At 39.3% G+C, this 24,393-nt stretch overlaps 1 protein-coding gene across 1 annotated transcript; it reads right to left on the bottom strand.

Moving 5' to 3' along the window:
- Positions 1–5,322: 5,322 nt before the first annotated feature.
- Positions 5,323–12,226, bottom strand: LOC121385876. The gene is made up of 3 exons (XM_041516667.1): positions 12,054–12,226; positions 10,568–10,720; positions 5,323–5,501 (listed from the first exon to the last, which is right to left on the bottom strand). The coding sequence occupies exons 1-3, from the start codon at positions 12,124–12,126 to the stop codon at positions 5,323–5,325; spliced, it is 405 nt and encodes a 134-aa protein (XP_041372601.1). The 5' UTR covers positions 12,127–12,226.
- Between the last annotated feature and the right edge of the window lie 12,167 nt (positions 12,227–24,393).

Here is a 24,393-nt window from a genome sequence, read left to right on the forward strand (position 1 = left end):
TGACCGGACAAATCTACGAAGCAGTACCAATCTGGGGTTAACATCCATGATATTATTGAAATGCCATAGGACAGTCGTCGTTGGAAGCCAAGAATCTCTTGTGAGGTGTTGTGTTCGGGGATGTTGAGAGTAGTGACCTGATTAAATGTAGCGCATCTGGAAGCACAAGCTCCCACTGAGAGTCCAGCAGATTAGAGGATTTTAGTGCAAGACGAACAGCCTTCCAAACGATACCATTGCACCTTTCATCCTGCCCATTCCCCCTAGGGTGATACAGTGTCGCTTTGCTCATCGCTATTCCTCGTTGTTATATGTAGTTCTTCAGCTCCTCTGACAGAAAAGATTATCCAGGATCAGAATGGATGTAACTAGGCAATCCACACAAGGTGAATAATGGTCAAGACATTTGATTACAGTAGATGAATACAAGTTTGGGCATGGAAAAGCAAATGGAGAACATGAATACTCATCAACTACAGTTAGTATGTACACATTGCGTGATGCTGAATGCAAGGGTCATTTGAAGTCAATACTCAGTGATTCCATGGGCTGTGTTGCTTTGGTCAGTGTATCAGGTGTTAGTGTTGGCGTTTCAGTTCTGCGCATATTTTGCAAGTAGAGCATGATCTCTTCACTTCACTTCTTCAGTTGAGAATGGTAAGTTCTTTGATCTAACAAGTAGAGCATGTTCTCTTCACTTCACTTCTTCAGCTGAGAATGGTAAGTTCTTTGATCTAACAAGTAGATCATGTTCTCTTCACTTCACTTCTTCAGTTGAGAATGGTAAGTTATTTGATCTAACAAGTAGAGGATGTTCTCTTCACTTCACTTCTTCAGTTGAGAATGGTACGTTCTTTGATCTAACAAGTAGATCATGTTCTCTTCACTTCACTTCTTCAGTTGAGAATGGTAAGTTATTTGATCTAACAAGTAGAGCATGTTCTCTTCACCTCACTTCTTCAGTTGAGAATGGTAAGTTCTTTGATCTAACAAGTAGAGCATGTTCTCTTCACTCTTTATAGTAAACGTAAACACGATAGATACCATTATGCGAATGTGTGTCTTCATCCCCTGGGTAACATTCATTTGATAATTCAGACGTTATGATCCCCTGTTTCTCAAGGCAAATAATAGTTCTACAATGGGAGATCAGTTCTACTGACTGATTGACCTGTACTGATTCTAACTATAGGCACTGTTACTGGAGTTGATGCTAAACACATCTAAGTTTAGTAAATAATTATGAGTAATCATGAAAGTAATAGACGATTGCGATTACATTAGCAATGTAATCGATTACGATTGCGATTACATGACATTCTCAAACAATGTGATCGATTACGATTGTGATTACATGAAAACATGTAATCGATTACAATCATTATGATTACTGATTATGATTACCCCATCTCAGATATGGTGTCATCGTAATCAATTTTAATCGATTACATGTTTTCATGTAAATGCAATCGTAATCGATCACATTGTTTGAGAATGTCATGTAATCGCAATCGTAATCGATATGTTTAGCATCAACTCCAGTAACAGTGCCTATTGTTAGAAGCAGTACTGGTCAGTCAGTAGAAGTGATCTCCTATTGTCTACTACTATCATAGTAGAACTATCATTTGCCCTGACAAACTGGGGATCATAATGATTGGATTATCAAATAAATTTATCCCAGGGGATGAAGACACACGTTCACATAATGGCATCTATCGTGGTTACGTTTACTATAAAACCACTTGAATGAACACTGTGTTCTAACAATATATAGAAGAGCGCTGCACCCTGCCCCAGTTTTGTGTCCTAATTCCTTGCCGTAAAAAATTAATAATATATACATGTGATAAATTTAGTGTATTATGTTATTTTAGAAGTATTATAGGATAAATAAATCATATATATATATATATATATATATATATATATATATATATATATATATATATATATATATATATATATATATCCTATAATCAAATATATGTTGTACGTGGACGAATTGTATGATGAACTAATCGTCTGTGGACGAAACCTCCAGAGGACGAACCGTCTGGAAAGCGTTAATAGTGAAGTTAGAAGTTAAGAAAGAAAACGGTATACGGGGGAAAAGAAGGAAGAAAGGAAGGAAGAAAATAAAGAATTAATGTTAAGATGAGATTTTGAAATAGAAAGTTGTAAATTTATAGCCAGAAATAGTTTCTTGTTCAATGATTCTTATAATTTTAGTATAATTATTATAAACGTCACTGGACAGTTTTGTTACTGTAATTAAATGGGCAAGAAAACGAATCAATCATAGTTGTGATGTGTAGACAAGACAATTCCAACTTTCGGGACAAAAACCCATTTTGACCCTCAGCATTCAAAATAAAAGAAACAAAAAGAACAAAACAAGAAACAAAAAGCAACCCCCCAAAAAAACAACAACAAATAAACCCCAAAACCCCCCAAAACCCACTGTCGTAAACATTATAACGGTGATAGATTCTGTTAGTGATAAGTGTTGTGATGATTTCATTTCCCACAAATCCGTTACTTTTAGACGAAACGATGCTCCTTGGATGAATGGCAATATTAGGACTTTAATGCGGAAGCGAAATAGACTTCATAGAAAGCCAAAAATTATAAATAAAAGCGACGAGTTTGGGATTAAGACTTTAATGCGGAAACTAAACAGACTTCATAGAAAGACATATATTAAAACAAGCGACGAGATTGTGATTTACATAAAGAATGGACTAGAATAGATTATTAACGACAGTCCAGCATGACAAATACATTGGCTACTGGGTTTTATATAAGAGACTCCAAATAGAACTATTTCAGGTATCCTCAAAGCTAAACGGAATTATATCATGAAATTAAATAATAGAATATTAAAAAACGAACATGGAAGTACAACTAGGTGACCGATTCCTAAACGGTGTATGAAACAAAAAATAAACATTTTCACCTATTAAAATACGATACCACTAGAGGACATTGGCTACTGGATGTCAAACATTTGGTAATTTTTACATATAGTCTTAGAGAGGAAACCCGCTACATGTTTCAATTAGTAGCAAGGCATCTTTTATATGCACCACCCCACAGACAGGATAGCACATACTACGGCTTTTGATATACCAGTTGTGGTACACTGGTTGGAACGAATTTGGAAAATGCTTAGTTAAAGCACAGACAAAATATTTTACTTTGTCTCTATTTGATTGTATATATCCTACTATCTAGAAACAGCCGCTCATCGTTCACATCCACAAGATGAAGTATTCAAGTAGTACGTCTGGTTTACTATACATCTAAGCATTCTTCTGTAATAAAATCAATTTTAATATTATTTTCAGCAAAACAATGTTTAGCTGATTTTTCTGAATGCCACGCCGGTTACACTGGGATTACCCTGTTATCGCTTTAAAATTCATTATGGATCTTTCTCCATATACTGTATATTATTGAGCGTTGCTATTCAAGAACACACACACGCACGTACGCACACAAACACACACACACACACACTCTCTCTCTCTCTCTCTCTCTCTCTCTCTCTCTCTCTCTCTCTCTCTCTCTCTCTCTCTCTCTCTCTCTCTCACACACACACACATACACACACACACACACAACAAATACACGCATATACTTAGGACATTTAACAATTCATTACTAACAGATACAAACTATATTGAAACAATGAAAGAAAATGTTTTAGATGCTAAGAGTCAGTATGCGGTAGACCTACTTATTTTTACTTTGTATAGATTAGAAGGCATTAAGACGTTTCTTCAGAAATAAGAAGGGGCTTTTTGGCCGCGGATCAAAATTCTTATGTTTATTTTTTTGTAAATAGTCCAACGCACTTTACTTTGGCGCCCGTTCAATTGCTCAAAACACCTTAAAACCTTTTAGGCCGAGCACTCAAAATATTTTTGGGTTTAATTTCTTAGTCCAGACATGTGTAGGATACAGCTGGTTATTCTCCGTAGGACCTAGGTTTCTGACCGACCACTAATGTTTTTATTCCAAATTCCGCCCACCTCAAACTTACCCCCACCCCCTCCCATCCCGGACTTAGTCACTGGCGAAAATCAGAGATTAAGCCCGTGACGGGCGTATGTGAAATCTTCATGGTATATATGCACGTTAAAACGTAGCCAGCCAGCCAGCAACATACGTGTGGCTTCCTACACAATAGGCCAAATACAATAGCCTATCTTATCGCAATTTGAATTCATGGTCATATTTCGTAATGGTACACTTTTAAATTACACTAGTTTGTACAAACATGGTTAGATACGTTAATAATTTCCGAACAAAGCAATTTCCATAGCAATGTTGCACTTAATGTTTTCTAGCATTCATAAAAAGAATGCATCATGCACCCAGTTTATTTTATTACAGTGAGACGTAACGTGACTTCATTCAAATTACAAAAAAACTACCGCGCCGGTCATAATCAGTCATATGGATCTATTTCCGGCGAAAATATAAACCAATGTAAAACCTTAAATGAGAAAATGTAGTTTTATTGGTTGTTATTTCAAACGTAATCACCAAGATAGACATTTTACATATATTAATGTATTGAACAATCCATTTGTGAAATACAGCAAAGAATGTTGCATGTTACTGGTACATCAACACACGTCATATCTGATCTGTCTATCTATATATAACTTTTGTCGAACTGTAAAATAAAACATAACATACATACATACATACATACATACATACATACATACATAATATATATAAATACATATATACAAAAACCCAAAATAAAGAAACCAACCAATTAGCCAATCAATTAAAAACCCCACCCTCACAGTATCCCAAAATCTATCTATCTATCTATATATCTATCTATCTGTCTATCTGTCTGCCTGCCTGCCTGTCTGTCTGTCTGTCCTGTCCGTCTGTCTGTCTGTCTCTCTATCTGTCTTTCTATCTCTCTATCTATCTATCTATCTACCATGTATGCATGTATGTATGTATATTTGTCTGTCTGTCTGTCCCTCCACCTGTCCACCAGCCCGTCTGTCTCCTCGTATCTGTCTATCTATATAGCCATAAATACTGGAACACACACACACACACACACACACACACACACACACGAACAAATATACACACAAACACTCGAAACAAATATACACATACTGTAACACACACACAAACACACACACACACACACACACACACACACACACACACACATACGCACACACATGCACACACTCACACATACACACACACACCCACTCGAACAGACACATACGTGTGCACACACGTTTTCAAGGCATATACATTCAAGGTATGTACCTAAGGCGCTACATCTGTGGTTGGCGCTATGGTGGGTTTCCTGGTTATAAAGAGTGGAATACCCACAGCTGTACACGACCATGCCACAATCCCGGTACACGTGCACGTCTCCCTCCCGTGCTCCAGCTGTCTGTGTTTCTGGTAGCCAACTGGCTTACATTCGTTAGCAACCATACATCCTGTGGGAAAAAAAGAATGCGTATAACCAGACTAACACATACATCATGAAGGGCTTAGACGTAAACAATGATGACAATAAACCTAACAGCCAGAAGGGCTTAGACGTAAACAATGATGACAATGAACCTAACAGCCAGAAAAGCTTAGATGTAACACTGATGATAATAAACCTAACAGCCAGAATGGCTTAGACGTAACACTGATGACAATAAACCTAACAACCAGAAAGGCTTGGATGTAACACTGATGATAATAAACCTAACAGCCAGAAGAGCTTAGATGTAACACTGATGACAATAAACCTAACAGCCAGAAAGGCTTGGATGTAACACTGATGATAATAAACCTAACAGCCAGAAAGGCTTGGATGTAACACTGATGACAATAAACCTAACAGCCAGAAGGGCTTGGATGTAACACTCATGACAATAAACCTAACAGCCAGAAGGGCTTGGATGCAACACTGATGATAATAAACCTAACAGCCAGAATGGCTTAGATGCAACACTGATGATAATAAACCTAACAGCCAGAAAGGCTTGGACGTAACACTGATGATAATAAACCTAACAGCCAGAAAGGCTTATACGTAACACTGATGATAATAAACCTAACAGCCAGAAGGGCTTAGATGTAAAAATTATGACAATAAACCTAACAGCCAGAAAGGGTTAGATGCAACACTGACGACAATAAACCTAACAGCCAGAAAGGCTTGGATGTAACACTGATGATAATAAACCTAACAGCCAGAAGAGCTTAGATGTAACACTGATGACAATAAACCTAACAGCCAGAAAGGCTTGGATGTAACACTGATGATAATAAACCTAACAGCCAGAAGGGCTTAGATGTAACACTGATGATAATAAACCTAACAGCCAGAATGGCTTAGATGTAACACTGATGATAATAAACCTAACAGCGTCGTGGCAGGCCAGAAAGGCTTGGATGTAACACTGATGATAATAAACCTAACAGCCAGAAAGGCTTGGATGTAACACTGATGATAATAAACCTAACAGCCAGAAGGACTTAAATGTAACACTGATGATAATAAACCTAACAGCCAGAATGGCTTAGATGTAACACTGATGATAATAAACGTAACAGCCAGAAAGGCTTATACGTAACACTGATGATAATAAACCTAACAGCCAGAAAGGCTTATACGTAACACTGATGATAATAAACCTAACAGCCAGAAGGGCTTAGATGTAAAAATTATGACAATAAACCTAACAGCCAGAATGGCTTAGATGTAACACTGATGATAATAAACCTAACAGCCAGAAAGGCTTGGATGTAACACTGATGATAATAAACCTAACAGCCAGAAGGACTTAAATGTAACACTGATGATAATAAACCTAACAGCCAGAATGGCTTAGATGTAACACTGATGATAATAAACGTAACAGCCAGAAAGGCTTATACGTAACACTGATGATAATAAACCTAACAGCCAGAAAGGCTTATACGTAACACTGATGATAATAAACCTAACAGCCAGAAGGGCTTAGATGTAAAAATTATGACAATAAACCTAACAGCCAGAAAGGGTTAGATGTAACACTGATGACAATAAACCTAACAGCCAGAAAGGCTTAGATGTAACACTGATGACAATAAACCTAACAGCCAGAAAGGCTTGGATGTAACACTGATGATAATAAACCTAACAGCCAGAAGAGCTTAGATGTAACACTGATGACAATAAACCTAACAGCCAGAAAGGCTTGGATGTAACACTGATGATAATAAACCTAACAGCCAGAAAGGCTTATATGTAACACTGATGATAATAAACCTAACAGCCAGAAAGGCTTATACGTAACACTGATGATAATAAACCTAACAGCCAGAAGGGCTTAGATGTAAAAATGATGACAATAAACCTAACAGCCAGAAAGGGTTAGATGCAACACTGATGACAATAAACCTAACAGCCAGAAAGGCTTGGATGTAACACTGATGATAATAAACCTAACAGCCAGAAGATCTTAGATGTAATACTGATGACAATAAACCTAACAGCCAGAAAGGCTTGGATGTAACACTGATGACAATAAACCTAACAGCCAGAAAGGCTTATACGTAACACTGATGATAATACACCTAACAGCCAGAAGGGCTTAGATGTAAAAATGATGACAATAAACCTAACAGTCAGAAAGGCTTGGATGTAACACTGATGATAATAAACCTAACAGCCAGAAGGACTTAAATGTAACACTGATGATAATAAACCTAACAGCCAGAATGGCTTAGATGTAACACTGATGATAATAAACCTAACAGCCAGAAAGGCTTATACGTAACACTGATGATAATAAACCTAACAGCCAGAAAGGCTTATACGTAACACTGATGATAATAAACCTAACAGCCAGAAGGGCTTAGATGTAAAAATTATGACAATAAACCTAACAGCCAGAGATTTTTTTTAATCTTATCATCGTTAGATGCAACACTGATGACAATAAACCTAACAGCCAGAAGGGCTTGGATGTAACACTCATGACAATAAACCTAACAGCCAGAAGGGCTTGGATGTAACACTGATGATAATAAACCTAACAGCCAGAATGGCTTAGATGCAACACTGATGATAATAAACCTAACAGCCAGAAAGGCTTGGACGTAACACTGATGATAATAAACCTAACAGCCAGAAAGGCTTATACGTAACACTGATGATAATAAACCTAACAGCCAGAAGGGCTTAGATGTAAAAATTATGACAATAAACCTAACAGCCAGAAAGGGTTAGATGCAACACTGACGACAATAAACCTAACAGCCAGAAAGGCTTGGATGTAACACTGATGATAATAAACCTAACAGCCAGAAGAGCTTAGATGTAACACTGATGACAATAAACCTAACAGCCAGAAAGGCTTGGATGTAACACTGATGATAATAAACCTAACAGCCAGAAGGGCTTAGATGTAACACTGATGATAATAAACCTAACAGCCAGAATGGCTTAGAAATAAACCTAACACTGGCTTGGATGTTACACTGATATAATAAACCTAACAGCCAGAAAGGCTTGGATGTAACACTGATGATAATAAACCTAACAGCCAGAAGGACTTAAATGTAAAGGCTTATAAACCTAACACCAGATGATTAGAAAACACTGAAACTAAACAGCCAGAAGGGGAAATGTAGATGTAACACTGATACGAACAATATGACCTAAGGGCAGCCAGAATGGCTTAGATGTAACACTGATGATAATAAACCTAACAGCCAGAAGGGCTTAGATGTAACACTGATGATAATAAACCTAACAGCAAGGGCTTAGATGTAACACTGATGACAATAAACCTAACAGCCAGAAGGGCTTAGACGTAAACACTGATGATAATAAACCTAACAGCCAGAAGGGCTTGGATGCAACACTGATGACAATAAACCTAACAGCCAGAAGGGCTAGATGTGATGCAATAAACCTAACACTGATGGGTTAATGCAACACTGATGACAAAAACCTAACAGCCAGAAAGGCTTAGATGTAACACTGATGACAATAAACCTAACAGCCAGAATGTAACACTGATGACAATAAACCTAGATGTACCACTGATGATAATAAACCTAACAGCCAGAAAGGCTTAGATGTAACACTGATGATAATAAACCTAACAGCAAGAAAGGCTTAGACGTAACACTGATGATAATAAACCTAACAGCCAGAAGGGCTTAGATGTAAACAATGATGACAATAAACCTAACAGCCAGAAAGGCTTAGATGCAACACTGATGACAATAAACCTAAACAGCTTGGAGTAAGGGCTTTGATGCAACACTGATGATAATAAACCTAACAGCCAGAAAGGCTTTGAGATGTAACACTGATAGATAAAATAACAAACCTAACAGCCAGAAAGTCATTTGATAGCGATCTAAACACAGAATAATAACACCTAACAGCCAGAAAGGCTTAGATGTAACACTGATGATAATAAACCTAACAGCCAGAAAGGCTTGGATGTAACACTGATGATAATAAACCTAACAGCCAGAAGGACTTAAATGTAACACTGATGATAATAAACCTAACAGCCAGAATGGCTTGAGATAGTAACACAGCACATAGATAAACCTAACAGCCAGAAAGGCTTATACGTAACACTGATGATAATAAACCTAACAGCCAGAAGGGCTTAGATGTAAAAATGATGACTGAACAAACCTGACAGCCAGAAAGGGATAGATGCAACACTGATAAAATAACAACACTAACAGCCAGAAGAGTCATGATGATATAGTAAACACTGATGATAATAAACCTAACAGCCAGAAAGGCTTGGATGTAACACTGATGATAATAAACCTAACTAAAAGGCAGCACATGATAATAAAATAACAGCCAGAAGGACTTAAGATGTAACACTGATGAGAATAAACCTAACAGCCAGAATAGCTTGGATAACAACACTGATGATAATAAACCTAACAGCCAGAATAGGATTAAACACAGCACTAGATGATAATAACCTAACAGCCAGAAGGGCTTAGATGTAAAAATGATGACAATAAACCTAACAGATCCAGAAAGGGTTAAAATGCAACACTGATGACAATAAACCTAACAGCCAGAAGACTTAGAGTCATTTGAGATAGATGTAACACTTAGATGATGATAATAAACCTAACAGCCAGAAAGGCTTAGATGTAACACTGATGATAATAAACCTAACAGCCAGAAAGGCTTAGATGTAACACTGATGATAATAAACCTAACAGCCAGAAAGGTTAACATGTAATACACATTCAGGTATGATAAATAGACAGGCAGAAAGGCTTAGACATATGATAATAAACCTAACAGCCAGTAGATGTAAAAACATGACAATAAACCTAACGAGATGAAGTCATGTTGAGATAGCGATCTAAACACAGCACATAGATAAGAGAGAGAGAGAGAGATCTTGAGAGAGAGATCTAGAGAGAGAGAGAGAGAGAGAGAGAGAGAGAGAGAGAGAGAGAGAGAGAGAGAGAGAGAGAGAGAGAGGGGGGGGGGAAACAGAGTAGGTGATGTAAGTGTATTCACCTGCACATCCTGAAGGATCGCCGTAAAATACTGGGTTAGGCACTACAGTACACTCCCAAAGTTTCCCGTTACACCCGCACGTCAGTCTGCCTCCCGCGGTGTTGGAGGTCTCCGAGTAACCTGATTCCCTACACGTGCCTTCAACCAGACAGCCTGGTTTAACAAGTGAAATGTTTAGAAGAACGTTTACAAGTAAGGTCGCAGACCCTAATTTCAACCCATGAAAATGGACAAGTTTGGTTTATGAAAAAAACCTGAAACACATTTGAATAAAGTTACAATAGAGTGAAACAAGAGCCTGTGGTGTTGAAATGGGAAAATAACTCTTCAGAATAGACTACAACCTGTCTCCATAGCTGTTACTTCTCGGAGGTTTATGAATTTTGACAAATATGAAAAATGCACTGTGGTATTAGAAGGAAGGAAGGAAATGTTTTATTTAATGACGCAATCAACACATTTTATTTATATGGGTCGGACATATGGTTAAGGACCACACAAATATTGAGAGACAAAACACACTGTCGCCATTTCATGGGCTACTCTTTTTCGATCAGCAGCAAGGGATCTTTTATATGCACCATCCCACTAACAGGATAGCACACACAATGGCCTTTGTTACACCAGTTGTGGAGCACTGGCTGGAACGAGAAATAGCCCAATGGGCTCACCGACGGGAATCGATCCTAGATCGATCGCGCATCGGGCGAGCGCTGTGCCAGTGAGCTACGTCCCGCCCCTTGTGGTATTAGAAACGCCATGCAGGTTGGCCAGAAACGATGTACGGAAATGGACAATCTAAACAATAAAATGTCAGCAATGTTTGATTTCAATATATAAAAAACCGGCTCTAATTATGAAGAAAGTGATTATAGTGTTTAAAAACCTAGGCTCTGTCATTGTGAGCATTGACTCTTTATTTATTTTAGGTTCATTGTGGTATGAACAAACACTTAAAAGATCAGAAGGATAGCGATCTAAACACCCCCCCCAGATAAAATAACCCACTGAACAACGAGACGAGTCATCCCCCCCCCCCGAAAAAATAAGGAAAACAAAAACGCCAAAAAAGACCAGCTCTTCACTACCTTCTCAAAATGTGTGAATCCGAGAAGCCGTCCACAGAATAATGTTTTTAAACAAGCATACATATATAATGACGTAACTTAGAGGGTAAAATATCGTTTGTACCGAATTTCATGTTTACAAAATTACAATCAGTGTCATGTCAATCTTCACTTTAAAACAAGCAATCAGACAAAAAAACAAAACAAAACAAAAAAAACCCCACATAGAAGCTTAGCGAAAAAAACAAACAGAAAATACCCTTTCCCACCATAGAAAATCCATCGAAGCAAGCAACCAGCCCAAAAACAAACAACATACAACCCCCCAAAACACCCCAAAACAACAACAACAACAACAAAATCATCAAGAGCAAACCAAAACACAAAACAATATAAATCTCAAACAAGACAGTACGTACCAGAACATGTGGGATTGCCTTCCACGGACACAGCCGAGATTAACATGACTACCAGAATAAGGAGATGAGTCATGTTGAGATAGCGATCTAAACACAGCACATAGATAAAATAACAATATACTGAACAACGAGACGAGTCATGTTGAGATAGCGATCTAAACACAGCACATAGATAAAATAACAATACACTGAACAACGAGACGAGTCCGAGATGAGTCATCTTGAGATAGCGATCTAAACACAGCACATAGATAAAATAACAATACACTGAACAACGAGATGAGTCATGTTGAGATAGCGATCTAAACACAGCACATAGATAAAATAACAATACACTGAACAACGAGACGAGTCATGTTGAGATAGCGATCTAAACACAGCACATAGATAAAATAACAATACTCTGAACAACGAGATGAGTCATGTTGAGATAGCGATCTAAACACAGCACATAGATAAAATAACAATACACTGAACAACGAGATGAGTCATGTTGAGATAGCGATCTAAACACAGCACATAGATAAAATAACAATACACTGAATAACAGAAGAAAGGCAGATCATTTTTGAATTTAGTTGTTGAGATAGCGATCTAAAATCATCCAGTTTGAATCTCAGTAGTTTTGGTATCTATTAAAATCATCCAGTTTGAATCCCAGTAGTTTTGGTATCTATTAAAATGATCCAGTTTGAATCCCAGTCGTTTCGGTATCTATTAAAATCATCCAGTTTGAATCCCAGCCCAGATGGTTCATGTTGAAATATCTATTAAATCACAGTGGTTTCGGTATCATCCAGTTTGAATCCCAGTGGTTTTGGTATCTATTAAAATCATCCAGTTTGAATCCCAGTAGTTTTGGTATCTATTAAAATCATCCAGTTTGAATCCCAGTAGTTTTGGTATCTATTAAAATGATCAGTGTCAGGTAAACACTTTACGCCTATTCTGATAGTCTGTATACTGAATTAACGGCATTATGAACATCACACAACTGAACATTAATTAAGCAGGTGTGTCTGTGTATGTGTCTCTTTGTGTGTGTGTGTGTGTGTGTGTGTGTGTGTATGTGTGTGTGTGTATGTGTGTCTCTCTCTGTCTGTCTCTGTGTGTGTCTCTATGTATCTCTCTGTGTGTGCCTCTGTGTGTGTCTGTGTATGTGTGTCTCTATGTGTGTGTATGTGTGTTTGTCTCTCTGTGTGTGTCTGTGTGTGTCTGTGTGTGTCTGTGTGTGTGTGTGTGTCTGTGTTTGTGTCTGTGTGTGTGTGTGTGTGTCTGTGTGTGTGTCTGTGTCTGTGTCTGTGTGTGGGTCTCTGTGTGTGTCTGTGTATGTGTCTGTGTGTATGTCTGTCTGTCTCGCTCTCTCGGTGTGTGTGTGTGTGTGCGTGTGCGTGTGTGTGTCTGTCTCTCTCTGTGTCTGTCTCTCTCATATTTTCAAAACCGCTTGCCTTTTCTCCAGCTCTATTTGTAACCCTAAACGTATTGCCGCTTGTTTTGTCGTAATATGTAGACAGTTTCAGCTCATGGAAGTTCAGAAGATTTCAATATCAGCTTGCGTCATTTGTGTGACTGCTAGATGTGTAGTCTAAACAGAACCTAGACGCTGGACCGCTCGTTAAAACAGATGTTTCCATCGCCAGCTTGCAGTGTTTGGTCTGAGGGTATGCAATTCTTTTGTTATGTCACTGAATGAAGAATGTTAAAACCACTAGAAAGTTTGCTTGTGTTCACGCAACCGCTAGTGTAAAAATCAATAGTAGCGTAGTCAGTGTTAACAGCTGAAGTAATTCCCTACTCCGGTCGCCGACCTGGGTGTAACCACATGTATGCTATGTACTCAACCGAGTACACATTCCTCTGCTTATAGGTTACACACCACCATTAATTAGTCCAGGCAGTTCAATACAACTTATATCTCAGAATAATTAAATTTACGTTACATTCATTACAGTATAATGTCATCCCATTAGTCCAGCCGTAGCAACACCAATTCAATTCATTTCAGTTTATATTCGCACTTTGTCGTAATAATTCAAAATAAAATACGAAATGTTAGAGATATTATAATTATTAGCAAGTATCAAATTTAATTATAAGTATTGTGTGTTATTTTGTTTTTTTACGTTCATACAGCCCCCCTCTTTTCCTCAATTTGCTATTAAAATACATTTGTATACACATTTTATATGTATACATTACTATTATATTATAATTCGGTAATTGTTGCCATTATATTGTTTGTATATAGGAGAGGGCGTAGTAATTTGGCAAACTTGTGCCCAATCCTTTTGCTGTTTATGTCGTCGATTCACACAGCTTGTGGATGATTTGGTTGTTGTTTTTTGACCTCAATAAACGTAAAAGAAATAACGAACAATCTTTAAATATATCCTGTAAAAAATACAACACTGTCGACCTCAATAAACAGTGTAATAGGTCGAAGAAATAACGAACAATCTTTAAATATATCCTGTAAAAAATATAACACTATCGAGAGGGTCATGTGACTACTAATTTTAGGGAGTGCTCTCAACTGACAAGTACAGTGTAAAACAATCTATATAGGTTGACCACGAAATGTTTCAGTTAGCAGCCCTCATGCCAGAGCAGCGCCTCGTGTTGCTGGTATACAACTGACACCAGTACCACTTACGTGTAAAACAATCTATATAGGTAGGTATTACCCCGAGTACTACATACAACACTAATGCCAAGCAGCAGCCTCGTGTTGCTGGTATATACAATACACCATACCACTTACACAGTTGTTATTAGTTAGTACTACATACAACACGTAACTTAAAGCCAATGGGTTATTTAAATACTACCAAGGTCATCCTACTTGAAAACGAACGATTTCAAAAGACATATCATAATTTTGTAGTATTTGTTTATGAGGAACTATTTCCTAAACCAGACTAAATGAAGCAACCAGAACCAGTAACCACACGATACATTGTGGTGTGCTGCCTATACACCATGTACATATTTTGTTTGTTTATGTACCGAGCCTGCCATTTGAAATATGTTTTAAAGTGTATTTTCTTTCTATTATATAAACCGTAATACATGATCACGGTCGTATCTTTGCACAATGCATAGTCGAATGGGCATTTGACAAAATAGTGGCTTATTTCATGATTCTTTATCCAGTACCTCGTCTTTAGAAGGACAACCACTCCCGAGGAGAGCCTTTACTGGAGATTCCATTTCTCTTGCACTGCCACAAAGAGGACTGCCACTCCCGGACTAAGTTACTAAATGCAAACTTGCACCGGACAGAGTTCATTGGAATAAGAGTCACTGTTTGACAGTGGTGATATCAGGTGTTCGCGAAAGGTGAACTTAGCTTTAAAACAAACTAAAACTAAATACAGGATCTCGTCTACAATACCCGTCTGTATACCCAATGTGTTTCAAGTCTCCTAATGTTTACAACAGTTCCAATTGCATTTTATTTCCGCACGTTATATTACTGGAAGATGAAGTCCAGTTTGGGCTACTAAATACAGTAGGGCGGTGAGAAACACGTTGGATATAGCGACACTAATAGTCGAAACAAGACATAGGTTTTTAACATGAATGTTTACTTGTTTAAAAGAATTAGAAACGTGCTATAATAACAGCACACTGGTGTTTCATAAATCCGTGTAGTTTAGTCCAGTATATATATAGCGTTAAAAAGAAGATGTTTTCTTTAATGCCTTTATTTATCTTTAAACTTACATATGAGTAAAATCAATAAGCCCCCTGGCAACGATACAAAGATGGCGACCAAGATGGTGTGTCACACTGGTGCACAGATATTTGTATCTACCGGTGTAAAGTTATTAATGTCCAATAATAAATGGTAATACATCATTCTTCCCTCCTGGAAGAAAGTTCACAGTATTTTTATTTTTATTTTTGTATTTATGTTATTACCAGAGTGTTTTCAGGTATCGTCAATATCAGATAGTATTAGGAATAAAAATTGTATTATGCGACAATAATACATTATTTTCATTCCTAATATATGATATTGACAATACCGAAGCACACGAGGGAAATAATCTCTTCATCACATAATACCAAGCTTAATACAATTTAATACATGTTTTTGAAAACTGTATATACAACTTTAGTTCCGGTCAGCCATTTTCCCGATAGTCAAATGAGGTAAGAATATGTGACGCAGTGTCACATGACGTCATTTTGGATATCCTTACATAAACATAAACTAGTGTTTAACGTTTTTTGTTTTCTGTACGATGGGAAGCTTTCAATGTAAGGTTGCTATTGAAATGTTTTTGTTTGATGACTACGAATGCATACGTCAATTATGGTGTGTCACCTCAGTACATTTGCTTAAATGTCAATAAACCCAGTGCTGTGACCTCGATTAATTTACATCTAATATTAACTAATTCTTAACGTATGTGATCTGAAAAATATCCCATACTTTGATTACACTGGAAATGTAAGATATGATATATTCGGTTTAGGAATACATGTTATAATACCTATCTTTTGTACATTAGACATGTCTTTGATACAATAACTATAATTAACAGAACGAATTACAAACTGTGCAATATCACACCAAATTGTTTTGAGAGAAGTCGTCTATGAAACCATCTGAGACGACACTCCTATAATTTTTCATATTTCTAACAACAGTTAAAACTTCTAAATAAGTTATTTCACAGTATTAAGTTAAGTCATTCACAAGCCATACCGAGAAGGTTTGTTCAGTTCACGGGAATGTCAAATTATTGGTGTTTCTTTGGTAGGGAGCATTTCGTGATCAGGCACATTGGAGTGTGACACTGTGCAATCGCACATGTCTGCACCGCGTGGAGTAATGGATTCTCTCACATCAGCAGTATTACTGACCTGAGGATCATCAGCCACATCAGATAAACTGGCCCGTGACACAAACTGATCATTCAAAGTATTGTTTGGATACGGAGCCAGGTCCCGAAATGAAACGGTTGATTCGCAGCCATCCCTATATAGCACATGGGTATAAGTTGGGTTAACCTCTTTGAGCTCAACTTGATCAACTAGTGGATCATTTTTGTTTGACCGGACAAATCTACGAAGCAGTACCAATCTGGGGTTAACATCCATGATATTATTGAAATGCCATAGGACAGTCGTCGTTGGAAGCCAAGAATCTCTTGTGAGGTGTTGTGTTCGGGGATGTTGAGAGTAGTGACCTGATTAAATGTAGCGCATCTGGAAGCACAAGCTCCCACTGAGAGTCCAGCAGATTAGAGGATTTTAGTGCAAGACGAACAGCCTTCCAAACGATACCATTGCACCTTTCATCCTGCCCATTCCCCCTAGGGTGATACAGTGTCGCTTTGCTCATCGCTATTCCTCGTTGTTATATGTAGTTCTTCAGCTCCTCTGACAGAAAAGATTATCCAGGATCAGAATGGATGTAACTAGGCAATCCACACAAGGTGAATAATGGTCAAGACATTTGATTACAGTAGATGAATACACGTTTGGGCATGGAAAAGCAAATGGAGAACATGAATACTCATCAACTACAGTTAGTATGTACACATTGCGTGATGCTGAACGCAAGGGTCATTTGAAGTCAATACTCAGTGATTCCATGGGCTGTGTTGCTTTGGTCAGTGTATCAGGTGTTAGTGTTGGCGTTTCAGTTCTGCGCATATTTTGCAAGTAGAGCATGTTCTCTTCACTTCACTTCTTCAGTTGAGAATGGTAAGTTCTTTGATCTAACAAGTATGGTAAGTTCTTTGATCTAACAAGTAGAGCATGTTCTCTTCACTTCACTTCTTCAGTTGAGAATGGTAAGTTCTTTGATCTAACAAGTAGAGCATGTTCTCTTCACTTCACTTCTTCAGTTGAGAATGGTAAGTTCTTTGATCTAACAAGTAGAGGATGTTCTCTTCACTTCACTTCTTCAGTTGAGAATGGTAAGTTCTTTGATCTAACAAGTAGAGCATGTTCTCTTCACTTCACTTCTTCAGTTGAGAATGGTAAGTTCTTTGATCTAACAAGTAGAGGATGTTCTCTTCACTTCACTTCTTTAGTTGAGAATGGTTAGTTCTTTGATTTAACAAGTAGATCATGTTCTCTTCACTTCACGTCTTCAGTTGAGAATGGTAAGTTCTTTGATCTAACAAGTAGAGCATGTTCTCTTCTGTTCACTTCTTTAGTTGAGAATGGTAAGTTCTTTGATCTAACAAGGTGAAACATTCGAGTTGTACCTGGATAGCATAAGACTTTGTGGATATCGTCCACACCAGATGTTGACATTGAAGAAAGAAAAGCATGAGTAAAGTCTTGTACCACATTTTCCTATATTTCACAGTGTAGCAAAAAGAAGTTAGTTCAATTCTCCAGTCCTGTGTCTTGTTATTCTTGATTTCTGAACGTTTCCTGTTGCCCAGCATAAGGATTATGAGAGGCTGATCCGTTACCAGAGTGAAATGGCAACCAGCCAGGAAATGGTGCCACTTCCGTACAGCTTCACTGATAGCTATGGCCTCTTTCTCTATGGGTGGGTAAAACGGTTCTGTATCCTGCAGTGTTCTCGTCATGAATGCAACAGGTCGACCACCTTGGTTTAACGTCGCAGATATGGCAACTTCAGAAACATCACACTCAACTACAAATGGACGGCATCCATCTATGGATTGTAGGGATGCGACTTTTATCTCCTTTTTTCAGTAGATCAAAAGCCTCCGGGGAAGTTTTACCTAATGGGAAGGTATTGTCACTCATAAGAGGTTGTATTTTGTCAGAAACATTTGGTATCCATTTCGCATAGTAAGCAAACATACCTAGAACTCTTCGAAGAGAATGCACATTTGTGGGAGGAGGAAATTCCTGAAGAGGTTTAAGTCTATCTTCATCTGGTTTAATGATGCCATTACCAAAACAATATCCGAGAATATTGATGGACGTCTTATTTTCCACAGATTTGTCTTCGTTGAACAGCTTCAAGAAAATTACTAACATTTGCATCATGTTCATTTTTATCATGGCCAGCAACGGTGATGTTATCCAAATATTGAAAGGTGTTTTTGAGTTCCTCCTCTTCAACCATCCTGTTCATGGCTCTCTGAAATACAGCCACACCATTCGTAATACCAAACAGGATACGGCAGAATTTGTAAAGTCTTCCATTTGCCTCAAATTCTGTAAACTTCCTGTCAGATTCTTGTATTGGAACTTGATGATATGCACTTATAAGATCAACTTATTGAAAACACTTTGTAGTTTTAATAACATTCTTGTGTTGTTTCTGAAAGTCTTGTCCGAGAATGAGATCACTACAAATATGTTTAAGAACTCCTAGACGAGTGGATGTATAAACATTATCATTTATGTGTATGTCTACCAAACAGTGCCCAATTTGTCTTTGGAATAGTCAGGGCCATGGTTATATCCTGCGATGAAGGAGAAAGTTTAAGCTTGAGGCTGTTGGCAACTTGCTCCCTTATGAAACTGTTAGATCTTCTAGAGTCAATTAGAACCGTTAGATCGTGCCCACAGACAGACACATATATGCTTGACACAGACTTTGGGGCAAGCAGCCGTATCTGAACAGATTGTCGGTGAGAATATTACAGCTTAAGTACTGTCATTAATTGTGTTAGATTTAGACTCACGAAATAAGCTTTAATACCACATTTATTGCAGCACGCATATCGAGTTAGGCAAGTATTCCTATTATGAATGGCTCCACCACAGAAAATATGTTTCTTTCCTGCTGTATACGTTGTAGATGGTGAATGTTCAAGTGGAGCAGATTTTTCATTAGTGAGTGAACTGTCCTTCATTGCATCTGAATATGTTCCAGATGATGCATATGCTTCCAAATTGTTTTTGTGCCAAATCTAATGCATTTGACTGATCAGTATTTGGAGGCAATGTTTGGAATTGGTATTTGAAATCAGTGATTAAAGTTTGTACTTTTGATATAAACACAATACTTGTTTAAGGATGTGGAGTCAATGTTTGGAATTGTATATCTGAATCAGGATTTGGAGTCAATGTTTGGAATTGGTGTTTGAAATGGGTGTTGAGACTATGTTTAAAACCAGTGTTTGAATCAGTATTTAAAATATGTGCCATGAGTCAATATTTGAATTAAGTGTTTGAAATTGGTGTATTATATAAACTGTTATCATCAGCACTTGAAAGTCAGTGATGCATACAAGCATTGTCATTCTTTTTTAGAGGCGCATCTTGTAGTAACAGCGTCAATACTTATGAAACATACTACCTGAATAACTATTAATTATGCATATAAAATGGTTTACAAATAATTGTGTACTTTAATGTCACAGTTATTATAATTTTTAAACATTAGATTTAGCTGACAAAGTTCGGTCAAAATTTTATTCGATTGTGATATTCAAATTCCTGATATCAAACCGATTCTGCTATTTGATTGATTCATAAAGTAATATTGAATATAACATTGAATATGAAAAGATATAGCATTGGAAACATGTTTTTCAGTCTGTTCATATCATATTGTTGTGTACATCTGTCGTTGTGTGGCGCTGTAAATCAGAAGGATACACTATATGTGAGAAACAATGTATGTAAAGGCAAGGTTCTCAAGCCAGCGTACACTTACTCATCCAGCACACTGAACACTGTAATGCTCTCAAGACGAAAACTGTCTGTCATTCCATTTTGAGAAATCTGACCTCAGCTGTCACCTCAACATGCAGTCATCCACAGAGGACTGCGTTACCATGACAACCAACACAGAAGCTACTCACTTCGACAAGGTAAGTGTGCTATATAGATATGATTATCTATGTATGTATGTATGTATGTGTGTATGTGTGTATGTATGCATGCATGTATTTATTTATGTATGAATATCTATATATTGTATGTATGTATGTCGAGGTTGACTGTTACATACATAGATATTAATGTACTGGCGCAGGTAATAATTAAATCCTTTCTGGCCTTACAAATGGTCCCATGCCGTTGCTGGGACTTTAATCTATGGGAGCTGCGGCGATCAGAGCTGAAAAAGGCAGATGGGTGGTATGTGTGGAAGGAGAAGATGGGTGGGCAGGGCAGATGGAAGGGACAGGCAGATGTAGATAGGTGGGAGGGTCATATGGGTGGGGGATAGATGGCTGAGAGGGCAGATGTAGATAGGTAGGAGGGTCAGATGGATGATAGGGCAGATCTAGATAGGTAGGAGGGTCAGATGGGTGAAATGGGTAGATAGGTCGGAGGGGCAGATAGAAGGGAGGGCAGATGTAGATGGGTAGGAGGGGCAGATGGGTGAGTGGGTAGATGTAGATTGGTGAGAGGGGTAGATACTAAGATAGATTGGTAGGATAAATGGGTGGGAGGACAGATGGGTGGTAGGGGCATATGCAGATAGCTGGGAGGGACAGATGTAGATAGGTGGCAGGGGAAGATGTAAATAGGTGGGAGGGGTAGATGGGTCGGAGGTGAATGTTTAGATATGTGGAGGGTTAGATTCGTGGGAGAGGGGCAGATGGTGGGAGGGACAGATGTAGATAGGTGGGAGGGCCATATGTAGATAGGTGGGAGGGGCAGATGGGTGGGAGGGGCAGATGGATGGGAGGGGCAGATGTAGATAGGTAGGAGGGATAGATGGATGGGAGGGCAGATGTATATAGGTTGGAGGGATAGATGGGTGGGAGGGCAGATGTAGATAGGTGGGAGGGGCAGATGTAGATAGGTGGGAGGGGCAGATGTAGATATGTGGGAAGGGCAGATGTAGATAGCCGAGAGGGACAGATGGGTGGGAGGGGCAGATGTAGATAGGTGGGAAGGAAAGATGTAGATAGGCGAGAGGGGCAGATGGGTGGGAGGGCAGATGGGTGGGAGGGCAGATGCAGATAGGTGGGAGGGTAGATGGGTCGGAGGGGAAGATGTATATAGGTGGGAGGGATAGATGGGTGGGAGGGGCATATGTATATAGGTGGGAGGGATAGATGGGTGGGAGGGCAGATGTAGATAGGTGGGAGGGATAGATGGGTGGGAGGGCAGATGTAGATAGGTGGGAGGGGCAGATGTAGATATGTGGGAAGGGCAGATGTAGATAGCCGAGAGGGACAGATGGGTGGGAGGAGCAGATGTAGATAGGTGGGAAGATGGGATGTAGATAGCCGAGAGGGGCAGATGGGTGGGAGGAGCAGATGTAGATAGGTAAGGAAGAGCAGGCAGATAGGTGGGAGGGTGGGAGGGCAGATGGATAGGTGGGAGGGCAGATGTAGATAGGTGGGAGGGATAGATGGGTGGGAGGGGGATGTATATAGGTGGGAGGGGATGGGTGGGAGGGCAGATGTAGATAGGTGGGAGGGGCAGATGGGTGGGAGGGGGCAGATGTAGATAGGTGAGAGGGATAGATGGGTGGGAGGGATGTAGATGTAGATAGATGTGGGAGGGGGGGCAGATGTAGATAGGTGGGAGGGGCAGATGATGTGGGTGGGGAGGGGTGGGAGGGATAGATGTAGATAGGTGGGAGGGATAGATGGGTGGGAGGGCAGATGTAGATAGGTGGGAGGGGCAGATGTAGATAGGTGGGAGGGGCAGATGGGTGGGAGGGCAGATGTAGATAGGTGAGAGGGTGTACAGATGGGTGGGAGGTGTACCTGCAGATGTAGTATAGGTGGGAAGGAGAGATGTAGATAGCCTGATAACTACTGGGGGTTTCTGGGCAGATGTAGATAGGTACTGGGGGCAGATGTGTGTAGGGTAAGACCAGATGGGGGTTTCTGTGTGTACCTGCTAGTAATACCATGAGAGTAATACCCTGGTAGATGGGTGGTGACCTGGTAGATAACTACTGGGTGGGAGGGGTAAGATGTATATGTGGTGGGTAGGCTAGTAATACCCTGATGGGTGGGTGGGTTAGCAGATGTAACTATGGGGGTGGTGGGTAGCTAGTAATAGGTATACTGGGTGGGAGGGCTAGTATACCCTGAGATAGGTGGGAGTGTGTACCTGCAGATGTGATAACTACTGGGGGTTTCTGTGTGTACCTGCTAGTATACCCTGGTAGGTGGGAGTTTGAGTGTGTACCTGTTAGTAATACCCTGGTAACTACTGGGGTTTGGCTAGTAATACCCTGATGGGGGTTTGTGTGTGTACCTGTAGTAATACCCTGAGAGGGATAGATGGGTGGGAGTTTGCAGTACCTGTAGTAATACCCTGGTAACTAGGGGGTTTGTGTGTGTACCTGCTAGTAATACCCTGGTAAGATGGATGGTACCTGAGGGGTAGTAATACCCTGATAACTACTGGGGGTTTCAGATGCAGTATACCTGCTAGTAATACCCTGGTAACTACTGGGGGTTTGTGTGTGTACCTGCTAGTAATACCCTGATAACTACTGGGGGTTTCTGTGTGTACCTGCTAGTAATACCCTGATAACTACTGGGGGTTTCTGTGTGTACCTGCTAGTAATACCCTGAGTAACTACTGGGGGTTTGTGTGTGTACCTGCTAGTAATACCCTGGTAACTACTGGGGGTTTGTGTGTGTACCTGCTAGTAATACCCTGATAACTACTGGGGGTTTCTGTGTGTACCTGCTAGTAATACCCTGATAACTACTGGGGTTTCTGTGTGTACCTGCTAGTAATACCCTGATAGCTACTGGGGGTTTCTGTGTGTACCTGTTAGTAATACCCTGATAGCTACTGGGGGTTTGTGTGTGTACCTGTTAGTAATACCCTGATAACTACTGGGGGTTTCTGTGTGTACCTGCTAGTAATACCCTGATAACTACTGGGGGTTTGTGTGTGTACCTGCTAGTAATACCCTGGGGGTTTCTGTGTGTACCTGCTATAGCTACTGGGGGTTTGTGTGTGTACCTGCTAGTAATACCCTGATAACTACTGGGGGTTTGTGTGTGTACCTGCTAGTAATACCCTGATAACTACTGGGGTTTTCTGTGTGTACCTGCTAGTAATACCCTGATAACTACTGGGGGTTTCTGTGTGTACCTGCTAGTAACACCCTGATAACTACTGGGGGTTTGTGTGTGTACCTGCTAGTAATACCCTGATAACTACTGGGGGTTTCTGTGTGTACCTGCTAGTAATACCCTGATAACTACTGGGGGTTTCTGTGTGTACCTGCTAGTAATACCCTGTTAACTATTGGGGGTTTGTGTGTGTACCTGCTAGTAATACCCTGATAACAACTGGGGGTTTCTGTGTGTACCTGTTAGTAATACCCTGGTAGCTACTGGGGGTTTCTGTGTGTACCTGCTAGTAATACCCTGATAGCTACTGGGGGTTTGTGTGTGTACCTGCTAGTAATACCCTGATAACTACTGGGGGTTTCTGTGTGTACCTGTTA

The sequence above is a fragment of the Gigantopelta aegis genome, chromosome 12 (assembly GCF_016097555.1).
Source record: "Gigantopelta aegis isolate Gae_Host chromosome 12, Gae_host_genome, whole genome shotgun sequence".
Taxonomy (NCBI): Eukaryota; Metazoa; Mollusca; class Gastropoda; order Neomphalida; family Peltospiridae; genus Gigantopelta; species Gigantopelta aegis.

What these genes read in the sequence shown, in the direction of transcription:
- LOC121385876 (XM_041516667.1), bottom strand. Translation starts at nt 12,126, where the DNA reads ATGACTCATCTCCTTATTCTGGTAGTCATGTTAATCTCGGCTGTGTCC. An exon ending in AGGCAATCCCACATGTTCTG is followed by an intron (nt 10,721 to 12,053) that starts GTACGTACTGTC and finishes TTGTTAAACCAG; the next exon opens with GCTGTCTGGTTGAAGGCACG. An exon ending in CGATCCTTCAGGATGTGCAG is followed by an intron (nt 5,502 to 10,567) that starts GTGAATACACTT and finishes TTTTTCCCACAG; the next exon opens with GATGTATGGTTGCTAACGAA.